Raw genomic sequence first — 24,228 nt, forward strand, 5'->3', positions numbered from 1 at the left:
CCTAATATCTGCTTCTTAATATAGAAAGCCTAAAACTACTTTTTTAGTAGTTTTTTACATTTGCAGTGTGGTGTATCACCAACTGCAAATCACTCCTTTTCTCCCTGAAAGTCCCCTAATTTCATTGATTAGAACTAGATTCTTCAAAAGACTTAAAGAGCACTTTACAGCAGCATTCAGTTTTCCTATGAAATACTCAACACCTTAAATATTAGTACACTTCTTTTTTCTTATAGTAAGCCAGACACTGGCTTCAGAGCTTGTGGGACTGAGGAAAAGTGTCCCATTCAGAACTATTTTAGAAAATGTCTTTTGGGAGAACAGCAGGTATCCAAGTTAAAAGTAGGACGGTCAATTAGTGGCTTTGTGGTCTTTTTGAAATTTAAGTTGATTTTTGTTCCGCTTCTACTTGAAGCTCAGTCCCCATTCCTGAGTGGAGATGGGCAGAGGCTCCGGTCTGTGCTCCCAACTGCTCAGCGGCTGCATTCTTATTCTGTCAGCAAGGCTTGAACGGATGTGTGTCAATGAAGACTCTTCAAAAGGGCCGTATTTTCTGTCTTTCCCAAAATGTAAGATCTAAAAAAGGAAATAAAATTGGTGTGTTACAACCAGGAGCCATCTCTGTATCTGAGCCATCACCGGACTGGTGACTGTGCAAGGACATTGAGCTAGGAGGTCCTTGACATGATACAGTGAGAATCAGAATCTTCCAAAAACAGCCCATCCAGGTGCAATACCATCCCAAGGTATTGATTGCACTCCAGGTCAATCCTTCTTCCAAGTGACTGCCTGGTCTAGCAAGATTGCCTGAAGTTCTGCCGTTGGTACCACTGGCCAGGAAGGTGTAGATTTCTCCATTTCTTGACATTTAAAATTCTGCTAAAAGAAAAGCCATTATAAAATATAGTTTCACTCACTAAATATATTGATTATACATTATGCACACCATGCCATTTAATTCTGAAAAGATTCCTAAATCTTATCTTTGGGTTGTACAACTTGTGCAGGTTCTCACAGCAGCTGCAAACAAACAGCACTTAACTATGTGCTTTGCACAATGATAAATGCCTATAACCATATTAGATATATTATCTAATTCTCACAACATTTCTGAGAGATAAATGCTATTATTATCCCTCATTTCACAGGTGTGGAAATTATGGCACACAGAGCTTAAGTGACTTACACAACACATCTGCAGAAAAGATTCTGGAAGCCCTGATAGCGGAGTCTGGAGTCCAGTGGACTCTCAGCAGTGAGGCTACACATATACCTAGTTCTCAGACTTAATAGTTTAAAAAACTTATTCTTCATTAGCTAGTTGATATTAGTTAAATATCAACTAGTGAGTAGAAATAAAAATGGCCTACAGCTTTCTTGTCTTTGTGGAATTGTGTAACTGAACTTCTATGGGCAACCTTCCTTTTGCTTTTGTTTTTGACAGGAAGCTTTATTAAGCAGTGCTGCCAGTGGCATTCCACACCTCCATTTGCATGATTTTGTATTTCCTTTGATGAAGTAACTCAAGATTGGAGAAAAGCCATAAATATATAATTCCTTAACATTTCATTCCAAATTTTATGTGCTTTCTTTCCTTTCTAGCTGCCTCTGAAGGTAGAATTTTCTGGATTCCTGTCTTCTTGTAGAATTGCAGGGAATAATATATAAGCAACAGTAGTTTAATAGACATTGGGTAGAAATAAAAACAGTGCCTCACAAACCATGTAACCAACTACGAAAATGCACAACACAGGATAAACATGATGTAGCATTTCTATTTCATAGTCAGCTAAAGAAGTCAGAAAATGAGAAGAAAAAGAAAGGAAAGAGAGAAGGAAGTAAAGGATAAAGGAAGTAAAGATGGGAGAGAAAGAAAGAAATTCAAAGACACAGATTCAGTCCCAGGCAAAGCTTGAGTTGTTAAGCTGTGGTGAGAATGTGTACAACGAGACAAAAAAAGAATGTCCCAGGAGTTCTTCGAGATATGGAAAGGCAGAATTTTCAATAAAAATATGGTCTTCACAATATCTCAGATGAAATCTTTTAAAACCACTTTTTGAAGCACAGTTATAACTAGGGATAACCTCTGGGCCAGGTGAAATTCAAGACCAAAGTGGTGTACAGTACAGTATTTTCTTTTTTTGGCACAATATTTATCATTAATTATATTACTTTTAATATAATTTAATTTAATAATATAATTTAATCCCTTGAAAAATCCTAAACCATCCTCTTTCTGACTAGCTTTTCACTCATTGTCTGTAACTATGGGAGTTGCTGCCTATAACAGTCTCATCTAGAATATTGTGATATTCTTTACCTGGGCTGCCAACCTTCACTTCCTTCTCATTTAACTTCAGTCTCTTAGAAAAGCTCAGTCCTATCAAAAAGTGGCTCTGTGCATGCTTTTAAGAATTTTATTTTTATTTATTTTATAACTGTATAAATGATGCATATTTATAAGTTATAATTTATAGAAGCATTTCTGTGTATTGGTTGTATATCCTCAAAGTCTATTTTAGTGATAGTGGTTTCTGATTAAAAAAAAAGAACAGTGAAAATCACTGCTATAATTGAAACCTCATGGCTTTGGGGGCAAAACACAAAAAACACTGCTATAATGTTCACAATCTTGAACATTATAGGTTCAAGATCCTAGAATGGTACTTATTTGCTTAATAGTGTTGGGTGAGAAACATGGAGACTTGGTAAGATTCATCTATTCTATTTTGATCTGTGTTATTGTGAAGAGTATTTGAAGTATCTCTCTCTCTCTCTCTCTCTCTCTCTCTCTCTCTCTCTCCTCTCTCTCTCTCTTTCTCACACACACACACACACACACACACACACACACTTTATAGTGACAGCTATTGCTATTACTTGGTTTGGTTCATCTCTGTATTTAACAATATGAAAAACCTGCATTCTATTTATTTTAATAGTTTGTGTTTTTTTTCTAATTTTACATTTTTTGTACTCTGTGTAAAACAATCTTAAACATCACAGAAGATTTTACAGTGCTTGCTAAGTAATGACATTGTACTTTTCTGAGGGAATGGGGCATGCAGTACACATGCATGATCTAACACGGTTTTTTAAACTGTTTTGATTAGGAAGAAATCTACTTTGCATGGTTATCCAGCATGCACGTATTACACACTTCCACACTATGAAAAGAATTGCACAGTATACCATGATGTTTTTTCCTCTTTTATTTTATTTAAAAATCCTCTCTCAATTGATTTTATGATTCACTTAAGGGACATGGCCTGACACTTGAAAAAGTACTGTTCTAGAGGTTATAAAAGTAAATAGCACTCAGTATTGGTCATTCTTTGTAATATAGAGATGATTTATAAAAGTTTTGGGGAGATTAACTAGTGTTTCAATCATGACATAAATCTTTTGCAGTCATTTCAAAAACATATAACATCAACTGAGTTTGAAATTGTTTCATCAAACATAACTGTAATAATAAAATACTTTATTTTCTATATGGCTTTTGAACATTTGTTGATGCAAAACAAAAATGTTTTTCTCTTTTTCCCCTTGACAGATTGGCTATTTGATCTTCTTACGACTTTTTGTATTTTTCCTGCACGGCCACCTAGAAAGTTTTAAAGAACATTTACTTAGGCTTCACCCATATTTGTATGGTAGGATATCTTTGAGTTTTTACACTTATGACTGTTTTATGTCACATTTTAAGAAGCCTAGACTGATAAAGAGCCTAAGCTGCAGTGTGTTTCATGAACGATGACAGGTATAGCATCAGCTTCTGGGTCAGGTTGCATTTGCTCCGCTTTTGTTTTTCCTCCCACATGCTTATTATTGTTTGTGGTGGGAATATTTAAAATGTCTCTTAGCAATTTTGAAACATAACATTATTACTAGCTACAGTCATGCTGTGCTGTAGATCACTACAACTTATTCCTCTCATCTCACTGAAACTTCATACTCCTTACTAATGCTTCCCTCTTCCCTACCCCCTTCTATTTTCCCCTCCAGCCTCTGCTAAAACCATTCTATCATCGCCTCTTTTACTTTCTACCTGTATGTATGGTGATGCTCATGACTCAGTTTTCTCATTTGTAGTAATACGTACCACACTGAATTTTTAAAATGTTAAATGCATATTTTGGTAAGGTAAATTTAATAGCTGTGTAGATGCTGGATGAGGTAGGAGAGAGCAGAAACAGGAGGACAATTTGTCATACTGTGCACAAGCAGAGTATTTCTCAGCACTGTCTCAAACAATGTCCTTCAACTGTGTTGATTGAGGCCCAGAGGAAGGAATATCCTTTGCTTTGCAATCCAGCATGAACAGAATATACATTCACTTAGATACTTGCAAAAGGAATTGTGGAGGAAGAGATGGGGAAGATGGGAAATACTATACAGTAAAGTGGTTTTTAAAAATATTTAGGACATAAAAAAAGACTGAGTCATAAAGGAAAGTGAGGGATTCAGGAGGAAATTGAAGTTTTATCTATTGAGTAATAAGGTTGAGATTTGGAGAAACACTGGAGATAGTGAATTTGAAGGTCACTGAGAAAAAGTAAAGCCTGAGATATCAATTTTGCAGTTATTCACATTAATGTGGCTGAAGTAGTCTGAGAGTCAGGTGGGTATGGAGAGACTGATTCTAGGAATTGAGTCTTCGGGAACATAAATATTTAATGGCCATTGAAGTAACAGAGCCCTTAATGGAGTATTCAGGAAGTAGGAGGAATAATGACATCCAAGGAGGAATGTTCAAGAAAACCAACATTATCAAATCTGTACAAGGGTTAAAAAAGTAGGATATCTGAAAAATGTGGTGGGTTTATACAACAAGAAGGTCACCATTGGTTTTGGTGGTATCCCCATGGAGAGGTGAGAGCAAAATTGAGATTAGAGCTAAATAGGGAGGGAAATTTTAAGCATAAGACAAAGATTGTAAAATATTTCAAAAGTTAAGCTAAAATATTTATATCAACACACAACTATGTCAATAGTTTGAATGAGAAAGTCAGGTCAAAAGAAGATTAGTACGTTATATGATAAGTGAAGGAGTCTCAAGGTCAAAGAAGAGGGGTAATATGTGATGGAAAAAGTCTTTGAGAAGAGGGTAGAAAAATAGCAGAAGTGCTTTAGAGACCAATTAGCTTGCACTAGTTCTACGAGTCCTGACACAGTATGAAACCAAGAGGAGGCTGTAGACTGATAGAATAGGAATTCCTGTGAATCGTATGTTATATCTAACAATTTCTTCAGTCAATTATAAATTCTATTTCCAACTCCTCACAGTGTTCAACATAGTGACTTGAAATGATAGTGTCAAATAAATTAGAAAAATTATTTGAATAAATCCTCAAGTTCTCTTATTATTTTCTTATTGTGTATAAGTCCCAAGAAAATCAAAACCTGTCTCTCATAAACAATCCTCTTACCTCTTAATAATGCTGTTAAGGAGATCCTTTGGTTACATCTCTGTCTTTGGTAGCAGGTTGTTTTCTACCTGAAGCTATTATAGCTGTTACCTATCTACATAGGATGTCCAGTAGAAGGATGGCCATCACTAATTTTTCCATTGTGAGGATTCACTGAACAGAAACAAGATGACTCTGTTAAATATTACATAAATTTTATGTTAAATGACATAATTGTTGCCTATATTTAAAGTATGTACTTTAAAATCACTAATAACATCTTGAAAAGAAATAGAACTGGAGAATGTTGAGTTAGAAGTAAGAACATTGATTTGTTTGTAGGATTACAATTTTAAAGTATCCATTATGAATGGAATATCTATTATAAGTAGATTTATTTTCCACTTGAAGCTACCAAGCATTGCTGAGCGGTAACAATTTTTAATTGGGCACTCAAGCTTCATGTAAGGCTGTTCTGAATTATGTTGTAGTTTTCTTTTTCAACACCAGAGGGCATACATAACATTAGAAATCTTTACTAGTTGTAGCAGCTGGGTACTGAATTTAATTATAGTTTAATAACAAAAAGACAATCTAATACAATGCAAAATGTTAATAAAATATTTTTCACAAATGATTTTTTCTTGCAATAGCACTTTCTTCCTCTGAAGAGCTATATCACAAGTATCCAAACATCTTTTCAAATGTTCAATTCATCCTGAAAACATCGGAAATTATGTGGAAGAGAGAACTCCTGTCTGAGTCAGTTTTTATTCCTGTGGAAAATGAGGAAGACTTTGGGAAAATAAATTCTGATACGGTGGGTATATCCTGCCTGATGGATACTATAAGATTGCTATGATTGAATAATCAATGCCTGTCCATTCAGCAGGCCTTGCTGAAGATGAGAGTTTAGCGGGTGAGGGGAGGGAGGTCTGCGCATCAGATGCATTGGTTTTGTGCAGTGTGTGCCAACTCCCCGAACGGCAGAGAACTGGATCAGCAGTGGGTATCCACACACACCACTGCTGCTGTAAGTGGAATATTGCCGCCACACCCCTCTTCCTTATACTTTCCATCTTGGCTATGTAATTAAAAATGACAAAATAACTTAGATGACTTATAGATTAACATTTTAATGCATTGTATTTTTATTAAAGGGAAAGTATGCAAGGTGCAGATTAGTCATGAAACAAGTGCCATACTTTATGCTTCCATAATTCATAGTAATAATATTGATATTCTCCTAATGTCAACTAGAAACTTAAAAAATAGATTAAATTGAGGAGTTAAGGCAATTCTTTCTATATGAAAAAATATTTTAACTTCCTACTCAGATATTAATGCCCAACTTAGAGAAAAATATCTCTTAATTATGTAATTCCTTGGTATGAAATAAGCTATAATTATGCAAACACAAGTGCATTGACCCATATAATTGTGCATATACCTTTTCTACTGATTTACTTCAAAGGACAAACTTCAGTCTAATCTCAGAAGTAATGAACGTATCCTCTGAAAGAAAGTTGTGAGCCCACTGAAACCTTGATTCTTTATTATTTGAATTTTTAGACATACATATTTAGATTTTATAGTTTAGAAATTTTGTTTTTAAAAAAATTTCCCAATGGAAAAATTCTTTTAACATAATGTGAATTGAAATAATAAGGAAATAATAAGTCCAACAAGGGGATTGGACTATGAGCACATGATAAAAGCGAGAGCACATAAGGGAGGGGTGAGGATAGGTAAGACACCTAAAAAATTAGCTAGCATTTGTTGCCCTCAACGCAGAGAAACTAAAGCAGATACCTTAAAAGCAACTGAGACCAATAGGAAAAGGGGAACAGGAACTAGAGAAAAGGTTAGTTCAAGAAGAATTAACCTAGAAGGTAACACCCACGCACAGGAAATCAATGTGAGTCAATGCCCTGTATAGCTATCCTTATCTCAACCAGCAAAAACCCTGGTTCCTTCCTATTATTGCTTATACTCTCTCTACAACAAAATTAGAAATAAGGGCAAAATAGTTTCTGCTGGGTATTGAAGGGGGGGGAGAGGGAGGGAGCGGAGTGGGTGGTAAGGGAAGGGGTGGGGGCAGGGGGGAGAAATGAACCAAGCCTTGTATTGCACATATGAATAATAAAAGAAAAAGGAAAAAAAATCCTTATATCAACTAAAAAAAAAATTAATGTGAATTGAAATAATAAGGAAGTTTAAGGAAAATTCTTCCAAAATAGCTTTATTTATATATGGGCTCATAGTTTTCCCATGTTGCTCTTGGGGCCTTTTAAACTTTCTAACATTAGCTATAAATTAAATGGGTAAGAAAAGAAATTTTTATCATATCTATTTGTAATCTTTCTAGGCCTGTTTTTCTTTTGGCTTATTAATGCTGAAACATTTGTATAAAGAATGACATTTGCTAGTAACTTAAAACTTTTGGTTATAATTACTAATGACTACAAATTGTGTCATGGACAGTAAGGATCTTGCTGGGCAGCATGGCTCATGACTATAATCCTAGCTGTTTAGAGGCAGAGATCGAGAAGAGTATGGTTCATGACCACCTGGGGCAAAAAGTTACTGAGACCCCATCTCATCAAAACAAGCCCAGTGTGGTGGCACTTGCCTATCATCCCAGCTGTGTAGGTAGGAGAATCTTAGTCTTGACCAACCCCAGGTAAAAAGCAAGAATTTGAAAAATAACCTAAAAGCCAAAAGGACTGGTGTTGTGACTCAAGTGGAAGAACAGTTACCTAGCAAGATCAAGGCCCCAAGTTCAAATATTAACAATAAATCTATCATATAAGATACTGAACAATAGAAGCAACACCAATCATGAAGAGAAAAGACTTGCTAGCCAAATGACTGTGTGATCTAGAAGGAGGTCTGTTAAGATCTGAACCTCATTTGCTTATCTTTAAAAAGTCCTGGTCATCATCATCTTCACCCTCATCCTATCTACCCTCTCTACAGAGCTGCTGGGGAAGTTACAAAACCAAACAACAAAATGTGCATTGGAAATTAAGTGATGAGTGTAGACAATGACGACTGAAAACCTATGTGGGAATTCAGTTCAGCCTAGGCAGTTAAATATAATAATTTTATATTTAGGACCTGATGGTATTGACCTAATGTAGTGATTTGAGTGTTTCACCTTTAAACAAATGAGATAGTATGAAATCTTAGGGATGTGAGTGTTCTGGTTATGAGCAGGCTACTTTGGTGCTCCTGGAGATGCTCTTGAAGGGTGAATCCCTTTTGTCCTTCTTGGTGCACAACAGCACGCGAATGCAAGCTTATTGCTGAACTGTTTAGCCCGGAGTGGAAGGAGCAACACTGTCCACATATGAAAGAACACGTCTGTTAGGGGGAGACTCTGGTCAGTAAGTCTTGTGCCTTTTTCCCACTTTGTGGAACACAAACATTCAGTGGTTCCTAAATTCCACTTCGGTTCTGTCCATGGGATTCTCTGAGGGGATTGTAACAGATTTTGGCCTGCCAGGTTTGTTGCACTTCTTTTTCTCCTCTGATTACCTCAGAATATAGATCATAAAGGATAGCGTACTAAATTACTGCTTCAGATAATCAGCACTGATCCAATGCCTGACTTACAAGCATTGTTGTTCCCAGTTTCAGCCCCACTGATTTCAGTGCAGCTTAGTCTAAGCCAGCCTTTCCAGTTCAACTGAGCTTCTACCCATCTCATCCACCTTTGGGAAAAAGAGGACAAATAAAAATAAGAAGTAGAATACAAAAGATATATTCGTAGCCATCCTTTCTCTCTTCCTTATTATTAATATGTTATGGCTAAGGATTTATGAATTTATTCATAAGCCTGCATTCTCTAATAATCCTAAAAGGTCTGTGACAGCATAATATTTGATTATTTATACTTACATGAATTGGCATAAAAGCATAATTACTTGTTGCCCAACTACTGCTAAAAATGCTTTTAAAATTCTGTGGGATTTACACACTACAATATATACAATACAGATATTGGTTCTATTGAAGAAGAGGAAATTTGCTTCCCTCTGGTGCTGGACCCCATTTCTTCTTTTAATGTTCTCTTAAGGGATCCAGACACAGGGTTTCCATTGACTTTGACAAATGGTACACTTTAATTAGCTGTGGGATTACAGAGCCAGATCGCTGGTTGAGTTTTCTGCTCTGTCCTTTGCTTGCTAGTGAAGCCAAATTTCCAAGCACAGTTTTTGCATGGTAATAATAACATAGTTCTTTGGAGAAGGTAGCTGCAAACTCAGTTAAAGTGGATGAGTCTATTTATTAAATAGTGCCATCTCTAAAGGACAAACACTTCCCTGAAAACTAAAGATACACAGCGACCTCATCCTCTAATACTTTAAGTACTCGCTAAGCCAAAGGCACTGGCTAAATTTGTGACATTTTGTGCTGTACTGTAATTGTAAATAGTATTAGGAATTGGATTTTAATTAGACACTGGTTCTTTAAAATTAGGAACATTGTTCTGTCATTTACGTTCTGTTATTCAGGTAACACATTTGTATGAAGAGGGCTTTTATGGCAATGTCAGCCATCCCTAAAATTACTGAAAATAAGGACGAAACTCAGACGCTGTATCTGAGCTGCAAAAACAGAGCCCTTGCTTGAAAGCTCATTTGAGTTATAAAGGAGAATCTGACCAGACACTCAAGAATTTCTGTCCATAAATTTTCATAAAAGTCAAGGTGATGTGGAATCTGAATTCTCAGCTGACAGTAAATGAACAACACTTTGTAGCTGGGCTTCTCAAAGTGGGCATCACATCATATAAGCTGCAACAGACAGCCCAGAGCTGGGCAGCAAAACAGGGAGATGAAAGAATAGAAAGAAAGAAAAAAAGAAAGGAAGGGACGGATGGAAAGGAGGGGAAAAAGCTGTGCTTTTCAAACTATCTGTGGTAAAAGATTGTCCCAACTTTTTCATTATATTTTTCCTTTGGTTTTAATTCCTAGACCATCACAGACTGACAATTTTATAAGATAATAATGAGTGAAAAATTTTATAAGATAATAATGAGTGAAAAATTTTATAAGATAATAATGAGTGAAAAATAAACTAAAAAGATATAAATCTAATTTTTATTAAAGTGAATATGTATATAATCATTCTGTCTGATTGTTGTAGAAGTTTCTAAATGTGGATTCTTAATTTCTGTTAATAATTTGCAAGTGGCATTTATTTGCCAACCCTTTGTAGAGTAGGACTGACTTAGTGTGAAGGCAAAGAGATCCACCCCACATGAGAACTCGTCTACTGCTTTGGTCATGTCCGTGTGGGAGAAACAGAGTCACATGGTCATCATAATGTTATCAATTCATTGAACCTTGGTAAATGAGCTCTCGAGGGTACTATTGCCCTAAGTCTAAGGTCAATGGGGGTACATGTATAGAATTGGGTTTATTGGAGGGGGGAGAGAGACAGAGAGAGAGAGAGAGAGAGGGAGAGAGAAAGAGAGAGAGATCATGGAGAACATGAGAATGGGATGTCTCAGCAAGAAGAGACAGTTGTTAGATATCATCTGTTACAGGCGTGATGGAGATGACCTAATGAAGCAGAGGTTCTTTTTGGATTCAATGCCGATAGAAAAACGTAGGGGCAATTCTACAATTTGGCATTTTGTAAGTTGCGCAGTGACTTTGTTTTTGTCCGTGCTTAGGAAAAAGCCCTATCAAGTGGCTTTGTATAGCCTGGTCTCAGGGTAATAGTATCTGGGGTTAGTATTTTGTCCAACAGATCAAAATGACCTGTCTGAGTGTCAGACCTGCCTGTAATAACCTGATGTCAAAGCAGCCCTAGACATCATAGGCCACTTTTTATCTTTTTCAATGCTATTTTTCAAGTAAAAACAGCATCATATAAAACTGAAAATAAAATTTCAGTCTTGGTCATTGTCTCAAACCTGGTCTTTTCCTTCAATTGCTTTTAGGAATTTTCTCTGATGGCACATAAGTGTGTTAGCACAAGTATTTTCTTACATAAATGAATAGTCTATATAGCCATCCAATACCTATGACTTAAAAAGAAAAAAAATATGGACTGTTTTAAATTCATTAGTCAAGCCATTCCAAAGCTTCAAAACATATCTACTTCCCTATTTATTTGGAATAACTTTGCAACCTGAGGACTGTCAGGCATCTGGCCGAGGTCACCTAGAGCAGTTTGAGAAGAGAATTTCATTTATATGGGTTCCACTTTTTGGATAGGCTCCACCACAGTGCAGAAAATTGAATTATGTGTGTGTTTACTGAATTCAGCATGTCTTAGTCCGACACCTTATATTATTTTAGAATAGAGCACTTATGGGGAGTATGCTAACTGCCCAAACACTGGTTTGTTTCCATTTGCTTTTCTGAATGATGGCTTTGCAGAGCCTGTGGGCTTGTGTAGATTTTGCTTCACTCATCTAATAGGGTCCCTGACATAAACTGAATCAATGCACATCAGTGGTATTTAACTAAACTGTTCACTAGAAATTTTAAATGTCATAGTTTGAATTTGTGTTTGAACTTCTGGCCTTCTATCTTAAGAGAACTCAACATGAAAATCGTAGTTGTGACATTGTTTTGTATAATAAATAAGAATAATGAAGCCCTTTAGTTTATAATTTTTTTTTTTGTTTTTGAGACAGTCTCTATTTGTAGAGACTGGCCAGGCTGCCATGATTCTCCTACCTAAGCCTCAGAGTGCTGGGATTATAGGTGTGCCCCCCATGCCTGGTTTAAGTGTTTCTTTTTTAACTGTACAAAATACCAGCTAAGTTAGCAATCTGAGTGCATAAAACAGGATATGTGTTTGAATCTTTATTTTTGGCAAATATCCAATGAGTGCTGTGTCATCATTGTGTACCGATTACTTTAGTAAACCAGTTAAATCTTTGGAACTATTAAGAAGCACTATGAGAAAAAAACAAATTTGTAGTTTTTAAAAATACCTAATTAACAGACATTGGCCCAGTCTTTAGGACATATATTTTGGCCTTCAAAGTAAAAATAAATCCACATTTTGGAAGAGGGTGGGCAATACTGCAGTTTGAACTCAGGACCTTTCACTCCTTTGGCAGGTGTTCTACCACTTGAGTCATGCCCCAGACCTTTTTTCAGATAGGGATTCACTCTTGTTTTCCAGAGCCAGCCTCAGGCCATCTTCATGCCTGTGTCTCCCCATAGCTGGGATCACACACATGTACTACAGGCCCAGCTTATTTGTTGAGATGGAGTCTGGTAACTTTTTGTTTGGGCTGGCCTTGAACCATGATCCTTCCATCTCTGTGTCCTGAGCAGCTGAGATTACAGGTATGAGACACCATGCCCATCCTAGAAATACACTTTTTTAAAAGTGTAGTTTACTGTTAGATCTTTGCTCAAACTTTCTCTGGTCTTCTCTTCCTCAAGTGTCAGGAAAAACTAAGACAGATAGAGTCTAACAAACACAATCATGTCTAATAGTTCCCTAGAGGATGCAGGGTTTTTTGTCATATCATAGAACTGATGTCATTGAACACAAGGAACCTCTGTGGAAAAGATACACACTAGGTTCAGATTCACTATATGTCCATATCAAAATATACTTATGAAAATTATTTCTCTTGGTGAAACATGGATTGTAGGATAATATGCATTTTACTTTGTATATTTAAAATTTATTTCATCTTTGTTCAAAGAATTCTTTCCCAGATATACATTTGTATTTGAATTCCAGGAACATTTGCAATTTAATCTGGGAGGATATAAAGTCAGCCACCTGCTCTGGCATTGTGTCGCTGCTTGGTCTTGTGTTCAGAATAATAGTCCTCAGTTGAGCAAGGTGCTCAAACATCTCATCTCCCATAAAATGCAGCTTCAAAAGGAGTGCTGGTAAGCATGAGCCTATAAATCCAAAGTAACTCCTGGAGAAACCTTTGGCTTAAATGTTAATCACACCTCAGTTGACTATGAAAAAAATTTATAATCTCAGTTCCAAAGACAAGGGCAATTTATATATTTTGTATTAGTTCATTTTATCAACAATTTTTCCTATCTCTTTTTTGTTTAGAAGATGTGTATGCATACATTAGTTTGTCTTTATTAAATGAAATTTGTTATTGATAAGAAGTTCATCCCTGCATTTGAAACATCCTTTATTTACCATGATGTAAAATAACAACACTGAAGTATTTTATTATACTTGGAAGAAATATATTAAGATTCTATTTCTTTACACCTTACCTAAAGTATATAACAAAAATGAATCTCAACTAGTAAGTGTTAGTTTCCTTCAGTACATGTGTTAATTTTGTTGGCAATAATGGCACCGATAGGTTTCTGTTCTTACTGCACCTTTAAGCTTCTATTTCCCAGGGTCACGGTCCTGCCTCAAGTCTAGCTTGAATTCTCCTTCTGCCCCAACCTCCAATCAGCATGAACCATAAGATCCTAACCAATCAGATCATGCCGAGTCTCACTGAGGGATATTTAAGCACCTGCCCTTCTCTCTCTCTCTCTCTCTCTCTCTCTCTCGCTCTCTCTCTCTCTGGGCTCTCTCCCTCTCCCACCCAGCAATAAAGAATCTCTTGGCCAGATCACTCTCTGTGTGGTCACTTTGGGGCCTACAAATTTAAGAAGGGAAATAGAAATCTTAAAGTATTACAAAAGAGAGCTTGAGTTCGATGAGAGGATGAAATATTTTTGATTGGCAAATAATTGTATATATTTATTGGGCACTCAGTGATGTTATCATCTATGCATACCTTGTGGGATGATTAGATCAAGCTAATTAACATAGCTATTGCCTCATATAGTTATTATTTTCTTGCAGTAAGAACATTTAATATCTATCCTCAGCAATTTTGCAATACATAATTCATTATTATTAACTGTAGTCACCATGAAGTGCAGTAACTCACTAGAACTTAGTCCTCCTATAAACTGGAACTTTGCACTGTTTGACTAGCACCTCTCCTCTTCCTGTCCTCCTCCTCACTCCAAGCCTCTGGTGGCTACCATTCTACTCTCTACATCTATGGGCTTTTAGGCTTCACATGGAAGTGAGATTATGCAGTATTTGCCTCCTGTGCTGGTCTTATTTCACTTAGTGTAATGTCCTCCAGGCTTATTCATTCTGTCATTCAGAGCAGAATATTTTTTTTTGAGGCTGAATAGTTCTTCATCATGTATATATAGCACATTTTCTTTATCCATTCATCCATCAACAAATGTGTAGGCTGATTTCATATTTTGGCTACTGTGAATAATGCCACAATGACCTCAGAAGTACAAATATCTCTTCAACATTATGATTTAATTTCCTTTGGATACAAAATGAGAAGTGGGATTGTTGGATCAGATGGTAATTCTATTTGTAAATTTTTGAAGAGCTTCTTTAACTATTTTCCAAAATGGCTTTACTAATTTACATTCCAAGCAACATTACACAAGGGTTTCCTTTTCTCCATTCCTCACCAACTTGTTGCTAATACTCACTGTAACAAGTGTGAGGCGATATCTCATTGTGGTTTTAATTTGTGTCCAGTTGACTACTAGTGACTGGAGCAGTTTTCAAATACCTGTTGATCATTTTTATATCTTCTTCTGAGAAATATCTATTCATGATATTTATCCATTTTTATATTGGGTTATCTATTTTCTTGTTCTTGAGTTGTTTTAGTTCCTTATATACTTGGGGTATTTACTCCTTATCATATGCATTTTCTTTCTCCAAATATTTGGGTTATCTGTTTACTCTGGTAGTGTTTCATTCACTGTGCAGAAACTTTTTAGTATGCTGTAGCACCATTTGTATGCTTTTGCTTTTTTGTGCCTGTGCTTTTGGATTCATAGCCAAGAAATCATTAACCAGACCAATTTCATAGAGCTTTTCCCTCTATGTTTTCTTATAGTAAGTTCAAATCTCAAGTTTTATATTTAAATTTTTAATCCATTTTGAGTTGTTTATATGGAATATAAGATAAGGGTCTAATTTCATTCTTCCAAATGTGGGTATCCAATTTTCCTTACACCACTTACTGAAGAGAACTTTTTCCCATTCAGCACCTGTGTCAAAAATCAATTGAGTGTCATTTTTTTTCTGTTCTATTTTGCTCTATTTGTTGGTATGTCTGCTTTTACATCAGTGTCATGCTGTTTTGATTACTATGAGTTTGTAATTGTAATATGTTTTGAAATCTAGTACTGAGTTATTTCCAGCTTTATTCTTTTTACTGAAAATGATTTCGTCTATTTGGAGGCATTTGTAATTCTATAAAAATGTTAAGATTGTACTCCCTTTTTCTGTTAAGAATGATAGTGGAATTTTGATAGAGATTACATTGGATCTATAGATTGCTTTGGATCTACAGATGGTAGTGTTGTAGATGGTATGGGCATTTTAACAATATTAACTCTTCTAACCTATGAATACAGTCTATCTTTCCATCTATTTGCACCATCTTCATTTTTTCTTCCATATTTTGTAGGCTTCAGCATACAGATCTTTTACATCCTTTTAAATTTGCTCCTAAGCATTTTTAGATGATATTATTTTCTTCCCTTTTTTTGATCAAGCAGGACTCCAATTTGTGATTTTCTAGCCTCAATCACCTGGGATTATAGGTACACACCATTACACCTGATTCATTTTTGGATAATCTGTGTTAGTGCATATATATGCTCTTGGATTTTGTGTATTGATTTTGTATCATATGACTTTAGTGAATTTGTTTATTAGTTTTAACCAGTTCTAATTAGTTCCAACTTCTTAGGATTTTCTGAATGTAAAATGAGTTTTTGTTAGCACTTAGAGAAAACTTAACTTTTGTTTTTCTTATTTGGATGACTTCTATTTCTTTTTATTGCTTAACTCTAGCTATGTTGAATAGAAATCATGAGAGAAGATTCCTAACTTTAGAGCACAAATGTTCAGTATTGGATATGCTAGTTGTGGGCTTGTCATATATGGTCTTCACTTGTTGAAGAACTTTAAAGGAGTAGATCTGAGTAAATTGATCAGAAAGCATTCCTTTGTAATATTTGTGGAAGATCAGAGTTTTTAACTTATTTTCCAATACTATAGTAACAATAATAATAATCTATCATGTTATAGCAAACCAAAAGTTAAATTATTACATTTTTGATACATGTAATTTTTATTTCTAAGCTTCTACCAACCAATTCTACACCAAAGTCCTCTGTATATGTAGAGTCTAAGTTTCTCAGAATCAACTGTAGATTCATACAAGAATCTGGAGCATTTCTTCTTGAGGAAAGCCATTTTCCCACTTATATTTGAAAGCTGGATGAAGTAAAAGTTTCTGGAGCATGGCTTAAAATTATCCAACTTCCAAGATATTTTCTAGTTTAGAAGAGAACTAACTCATTCTCCTGTCCTGAGGGGAGAACCTTATTCAGTATTGCAATTTGACAAAAATTGTGATTCTTTTACATTTTTACAATGAAGGATTTTATTTATATAAAGGAAAATAAAAGTGTATAAAAATAAAGCATGTTTATTACAATAACATAAATAGCATAGTAAACATAAATGTAAATAACACAATATAATTTTGATAAGTATATTTTAATGTAGAGTTCCTAAATAAAACAAAGATTAGAAGTTCTTTTTGGTGTGAAATAGGCTATTCTGGAAGGTATGGTCATTATTTTAGACCTTTCTTAATTATAGGGAATAAATTATAAGAGATTCTAATACCTGATTAATTTTCAAAAGGACAAATAATTAGAAACACGTTAGCTCTGAGAAAGCTCTAACTTGACTTTTTTTAAAAAAAGAAATTATATTTTTAAGAATATGTTATGACTATGTTAAATTTATTTGTAAAGTACAGTAATAATTATCAAATAAACATGTTTAAAAAAGTGCTGAAACAATAAAAGTGGGTGGTTAAAAATACCTAATTATGTAAGCCAATTAATTGTTCTTAACCATTTTTTAGATCTTATTGCATTGTTCCAACACTTATTTAATTAATTTGCTAATGATTTATGTTTAGGTTTTGCCTCTAAACATTTAGGAACCACTTATTTTTTCTACTTACTATCTTATAGATTCAAAGAGTGAGGGAGAATGCAAAGCTTTCTCATTTTTTATGAAGAAACTAAAGCTAGGTTTCTTAGGCTTGTTAGTGACTGGAACCAGATTTTAAGGGTCTCAGGTGAGCTTTTTTCCCAAGGCATCATTCCACTCTCTTTCTGGATGCATTGTTGAGCAGGTAGCTGCTTTAAGACCCTGTCTCTGAATCCTGACATTTTTGTTTTGTTTTGTTTTTCTTGGAGCACTGTGTGGGATTCATCAAGTGAGAAAGTAAGGGAGGGAAGGCAGTGTTTAGACAATGCTGGATGAATACAAGAGTAGATTGAAGAAAAAAAGTAAAACAGTTACTGCATATATTAGAAAGGACAATGTAAGTGTTTAAAAGAACACTGCAAATAGTTTTGATTCTGTTTCTTATTTACTTTGTCACTTTAAGAATTTAATCCTTTTTAAAGAAAAGCATGACTGAGTAAACAAAAACTATTGACACTTAAAGATTAATTTTTATGTTAGCAATTTAACTATTCTGTTAATTATAACATTATACTAAATATCAAAAACCTATCAGCATATATGGCTTTGAAGAGGCCATTACGCCAGATGACACAAATAAACTGTGATGTAACTATCAAAATCAAAGCAGAAATACTTTAAGATTTCTAGGGAAACTTTAATATTTACTTTCATGCATTCTTCTATACCATTGGGTACAATGTGAAAGATGAAGAAAAAAATTGAATTTATCTAAAATGAAATGTAAATAAAGAAGCATCAGGGCCTCAAAAGAAAATACTTTGTCAAGTTTTTCTGGACCAGGTAGCCTTGGATTTATGATGCTTGATCAAAGATACCTTTGGTTTAGTACCTGAAATACAGTAACAGATGACCATTAGGATGAACAACCTGGGTGCTTTCCATGCATAACAGAAATTAACCTAATGATGAATAAGTGTTCAGAGGTTTAAAATTCAAAAGAAGACCATTTGACTGAGATATCAAAAGTAATGTCATTTACTGTGACAAAATTGCTTGTGCCCATATAAGAAATGGCTATTATCTGCTCATTTCTGATGCTCTCTGTAGATAATTCTTGGATCTTCCTGCCTGACTTTTTATAACCTCCTTTATAGACATCCTACAGTTCAAAAGAAAAACAAATAGAAACAAAATTTTTCTAGAAGGCTATCACAGAACAGCCTCACTGGGAAGCAGGGAAAAACCAAGGAAAGGGTGCAGCGAAGAGAATAAATGGTAAACCACAAAGGAGGAGTAGAGAAGAAAAGAATGTGCGATCCCCTCCCAGCTGCGGTGCACTGGCCTTTATCTGTCCAGAGATGAGATAAACAGCTTGCTGGAAGGCAGATTTCTATTAAATATGGCTAAATTTTATATGATTCTTCATACTCTCAATGCTCAACCCTGTGGTTTGGCCTTTCATAAACTGCCCCATTTGCTCTGGGGAAATAGCTCAAGCCAACAGAAAAGGCTTTCTAATCTAACATGAAAATAATGGATTGTATTTATAATTGAATTATTGGCCAATGAAGACTGCTGAAAAACACAGTATGACATTTCAGTGGAGCACTGTAAGGTATAAAATTATTTCTCCCAAAGCAAAAGAGCCAATTTAATTGTGTTCCATGAATGTATTCCAAAAAGCTTGGCAATTTAAAACTATATCAACATGGTAAATGTTTTCCAGACATGCAGTATTTTTGTTTGCATCACAATGAATCAAAGAATAAACTGCTTTGTATGGGCAGCAAGGCCTCCACGTTCTTGCTACATCACTGATATCTATTATCTGTATCTTTGACCTTAGTCATTTTAATGTTCATTTGACAATCCAACTGAAATCATTCAGACAAGTTTGCATTAATAGTCTTTCCTCATTATTCACAAGTTGAGAAGTCAATGTAGGTTTTCAGTTTTCATCCATTTTCTTGATTTCTCTTGAATTATTTCCTAGATGTCTTACTGATCTTTTGATCCTCTATACTGATTATACTCATTCAGCTTGTATGAGTGATAAATATACAATTTATGCATTGCTACATTATAATACAGTGAAATTACATTCAACCTCAAATCAGCAGACCTGAGATTTAGATCTATCTTTTGCTACCTGTCTAATTTTATGTGACTCACTTAATCCCCTTTAACCAAAGTCTGTTAAGTACTCATACAGAGATAAGAACGACCTCAAAGAATTTTTGACAGATTTAAATGAAATAAGTAATATGAAGGTAACTTTTATCCTCTAATTCTTCTTTAGATACTTTATGCTCTGCTAATTCTGTTGTGAACTAAGTTCTCCCCTGTCAGGTTCCTGCCTCCTGAGTGTATGTCACCGTATATCCTCCACATTAAGCTGATCAAATTTGATACCTTGTCTAACTCACCTCACTTTCCTCATCCAATCCAGAGTCTGGCTGGGTTACTCATACATTAGTTACATTTCAGACTTGTTCCCTTGCTCTGTCTTCTCATTGTCACAACCTTGGTTTGTACCTCTGTCATTTCATGACTATAGTACTATTTTTACTGGTCTCCTTAAATCTTTCTCCTCAAAATGTTACATATACTCTGCTGCAAGGGATATAACACAAATGCTGTTGTATCCTGCTCCAGCTTATCCATACTTTTTTTTTTTTTATTCATATGTGCATACAAGGCTTGGTTCATTTCTCCCCCCTGCCCCCACCCCCTCCCTTACCACCCACTCCCCCCCCTCCCGCTCCCCCCCCTCAATACCCAGCAGAAACTATTTTGCCCTTATCTCTAATTTTGTTGTAGAGAGAGTATAAGCAATAATAGGAAGGAACAAGGGGTTTTGCTGGTTGAGATAAGGATAGCTATACAGGGCATTGACTCACATTGATTTCCTGTGCGTGGCTGTTACCTTCTAGGTTAATTCTTTTTGATCTAACCTTTTCTCTAGTTCCTGGTCCCCTTTTCCTATTGGCCTCAGTTGCTTTAAGGTATCTGCTTTAGTTTCTCTGCATTAAGGGCAACAAATGCTAGCTAGTTTTTTAGGTGTCTTACCTATCCATACTTAATTAGAAATCTTTTTACATGGCAAAGGAATTTCAGCCCAATTAATGTCTCATACTATTGGAAAAATAAGAAATAAAAAAAAATGACTGAAAGATGCTGCTACTGGGATTAATTGCTATCAATCAACCTAACAGTCAAAAGTGCCTGAGAGGACTGACTGAAGAGAAACAGTGAGTGATCACCTGGTGCCTTCCCTAAGGAAACTGCAGCCATTGCTTGTCTCATACTTCATTCCCTACCCTCTCCCCGATGAAATTCCATGGAGCCCCAAGAATGAAGAAATCCTGTAAACCAGAGAAAGAACTCTTCAGCAGACAGGCTTAAGACTAGATTTTTCTTTTGAAAATCAAAATCAGGCATCAGCAAGAGAAATAAATTCTTTAAATTAGTTTTTCTGAATGGTGAAACTCAAGAATAAAATACTACTCCAGTGAAGACTGGGATTAATATGAATATATTAATCCTTCTTAGTCTGTTAATATAATCTTGACTCTCTTATAGCATTATAACTAAATATTCAAATAATTATTTATATACTTTCATTTAGTTATACTATTAGATTTATAAAATTATTTTCATTTTTTCACTCATAGCTACTTTCAATTAAGATTTCTCTATCTTCACTAATATTATAAATTACTTGGTTGGCCTGAATAAATATCTAAAGTATGAACATAGATTGCCTATTTTATTAAATAAAACCTGTCCTTGACTGAGTATAACATCTATCATCATTTGATCTTTTAAAAATGTACAGTGTACATTTTTCTGGTAATTGACTTCAATCACAGTTTTTAAAAATTCCCTTTTCAAATCTCAAAAGGTTGCTATGCTACTTCCCAACTAATAGCTATGATGAGAGATTCAAAACTAGCTTTTCTCTTTTCTTCTTAATTCTCAGTCTAGGACGTTTTAGGAATACCTCTGAGACTTGGTAGGTAGGAGTTGGCCGGCACTCTCTCTGGTTTCACTGATTATGTCAGGAGTCTAGAGAGACAAATCCTCTGCTTTACCTGGAGAGAAGTCTCCTCTCTGTGAAACTGTGCACAAATACCATTTCTATGAGTCTACCTTTTCTGAAGACTTTCCATTGACTAATCATAATTCACATGTGTTCCCAACTCCTGCCTCTCTGTGTTCAGTGTTTTTCTTAGATTATGGTAGAAAAACCCACATATTTTTTCATGGATGCCTACATTAAATTTTGGACCTCTTGATATTGGAAAGGTTTTCCTTTGGTTAGATTCCTTTTTCTTCACAAAATTATTTTTTTTCCTTTTGTGCAGAGCTGGGTATTAAAACTAGAGCCTCTTGCATGCTAGCCAAGCAAGCACTCTACCACTGAGCTTACCTTCAGATCCCTAAATTCATTGTAGTTACAGTTCTTTTCTTCTGTTCCCACTTCTCCCCTCTTCCCTCCCTGCCTTCTTTTCTTCCTCCCTTCCTTCTTTTCTCTTTTTAGTAGTTCTACAAACACACTTCTGAATTTCTTGTCCATTTAAATAGAAATTGGTCTAAGTTTGCCAGCTTTTCCTGTAAATTGTGGAAAAACTTTTCAAGTTTGCTTTCTTCCATGTGCCACTTCAGTAGTTAACTTCCTCTGCTATGGACTTGAGTTGTATATTGTAACTTTAATTCCCTTGCAATCTCTTATCGTACTTTATTACATCATCTAAGAATCAGGGCTTTTCACCAAGGCTCTCTTCAGGAGGAAGACAAAAGCCAGTGTCCTGAACTTTATAAAAGATACTTAAGAGCTCGTAAAAGTACCTTCTGGTTCCTGTGAGAAATCCTTTTAAGAATTGTGATCTTCTCTGAGTGTTCAGATGGATATTCTCTTAAGCCCTTGCTATAATACCTGTTTTCATTGGTCCCAAGGAACCCCCAGCTCTTTCACATTTCATTTTACTTATACTAGAACTAGAAGAAAAATATTAAAACGAGGTAGTTTTAAATAGAAGTTTGTGTTCACAGATGTTAAAACTGTATGTGTTTTGTTTTTGTTTGTTGTCTGGTTTATGAGACTGGGTCTGTTATATTGCCCATAGTAACCTGGAACTTGCTATCCTCCTGCTCGTCTCCTGAGTGCTGGGATCATAGCACTAGCTAAGATCAACAGATCACAGGGCTTAAAATTGTGCTTTTTTGCATGCATTGTTTTAAAGTTATTAAATGCTACAACATTAGCATGTATGATTATCAGGGAGCTTCCTGTATGCTCCTTAATCTTTGGTAGTTTACCCATGCAGAGAAAATATGCTCCTGTATTACAATTATATCACTTCTCTTCCTCCTTGCTTTCAGCCCATATCTCTGTAAGCACTGCTTTCTATACTTTCTAACATCTGGATGTGTCATCTCAGAAGAAATATGAAGAGATGAAGTATAGAATTAGTACTCTGGACACTTAAAAAACAAGTACCTCCAGGTGAAGAATTGGCGATATTTTTTCTGATGCTATGAAAAATAGTGTACACAGATGGGATTACTTTCCTCGAATTCTTTTCTTTTAACTTTCTTTGGGGAAACAAGGCTGTTGTGTTTCAGGATGTGTGTGAGGAAGCTCATCTCTGTTTCTGCTAATCCAGCTCCATCAATTTTGTGATTTGTACTGTGCCTGTAAATTGATGACTTAGTAACTCTCTGCCATTGTTAGTGTTCAAGGTTGTGTGAATTTTGATATTGCCAATGTCTCTTAAATACCTATTATGAGATTGGAATAAATTGAATAAGGGTTAATTCTATTTTTAAAAATGACAACTGGCTCATTGAGGAAATATAAATAGAGGAGTAAAGAAAACCTATGAAAACTTCGGGTCTTTGATGTTCCTAACTTCTTTTTAAATGTGTGTGTATGAAATACATATTATTACTATGACTAATTTAGACATGCCAGTGACCTCTGGACCACTTTCTTTATGATACAATCAGAGAATATATATAATATAATATAATAAACAATTGCTTTGTACATGTTTAACTATGTGACATTGTAAAACCAAGTCCATGTACTTATAATTGAGATTTTCTGTATTATAACAAGTTTGGAAAGAAGGTAGTGCTGTGTTAAAATTTCTAGCCTAATTCAACTTGAGTTCTTTCTACATGCATTGATTTTTCAGTTTTGTCTTTTAACAAAGTATCTAAGTATCAATGTTTCTATTCTATTTTTGGCAGAGGCATTTTAAGTTGGAAAATTTTGCAGTCAACAGCATGATTTATGATAGTGTGTTTCTGGTGAAGCATTTTTCTACCATAGGTAGCTGACACTGATAATTTTTTTCAATTTGTAGATCAGTGAGTGTGCCCTAGGTTAGGCAAAATTTTCCAGATATAAAAGAGAACAGAGAAACATAAAAGAGAACAGAAAAACTACCACCTCATAATAATGAGATATATCAGGGGAGGAGAGGTTTTATAAATTCTGCTGCTACCTCTCTTTTACTTGGCCACATTATGAAACATGGTAAATACTTGGGATTGATTTACTGTCCATTTTGGAGATCTTCTGCATCTCTTCTTTCAGTCACTCTGAGACTTCATAGAGAAAAGGAAGTTATCAAACCCCTATCTTTTAACTTTGAAAAATAGTACTTCTGTTCAATTTTGCATTTTGAATCTAGTCATTCTAGATAGGGTATTTTATTTAACTCTGATGACAGGCTCTGAGAGGTAGATTTTGCTATATTTACTTTGCACACATAAG

At 35.1% G+C, this 24,228-nt stretch overlaps 1 protein-coding gene across 4 annotated transcripts in view; it reads left to right on the forward strand.

Annotated features, from left to right (window-relative positions):
• The window catches only part of Tmem232 (transmembrane protein 232), a 318,408-nt gene that overhangs the window by 64,500 nt on the left and 229,680 nt on the right, over positions 1-24,228 (forward strand). For 3 of the 4 annotated variants that reach the window (XM_074076974.1, XM_074076975.1, XM_074076977.1), the window contains 3 exons: positions 3,557-3,656; positions 6,065-6,231; positions 13,140-13,294. In XM_074076974.1, the coding sequence (XP_073933075.1) occupies positions 3,557-3,656; positions 6,065-6,231; positions 13,140-13,294 (422 nt within the window). The remainder of the gene's footprint in view (positions 1-3,556; positions 3,657-6,064; positions 6,232-13,139; positions 13,295-24,228) is intronic. The other variant, XM_074076976.1, reaches the window with a different exon arrangement.

Source organism: Castor canadensis, chromosome 6 (assembly GCF_047511655.1).
Source record: "Castor canadensis chromosome 6, mCasCan1.hap1v2, whole genome shotgun sequence".
Classification (NCBI taxonomy): domain Eukaryota; kingdom Metazoa; phylum Chordata; class Mammalia; order Rodentia; family Castoridae; genus Castor; species Castor canadensis.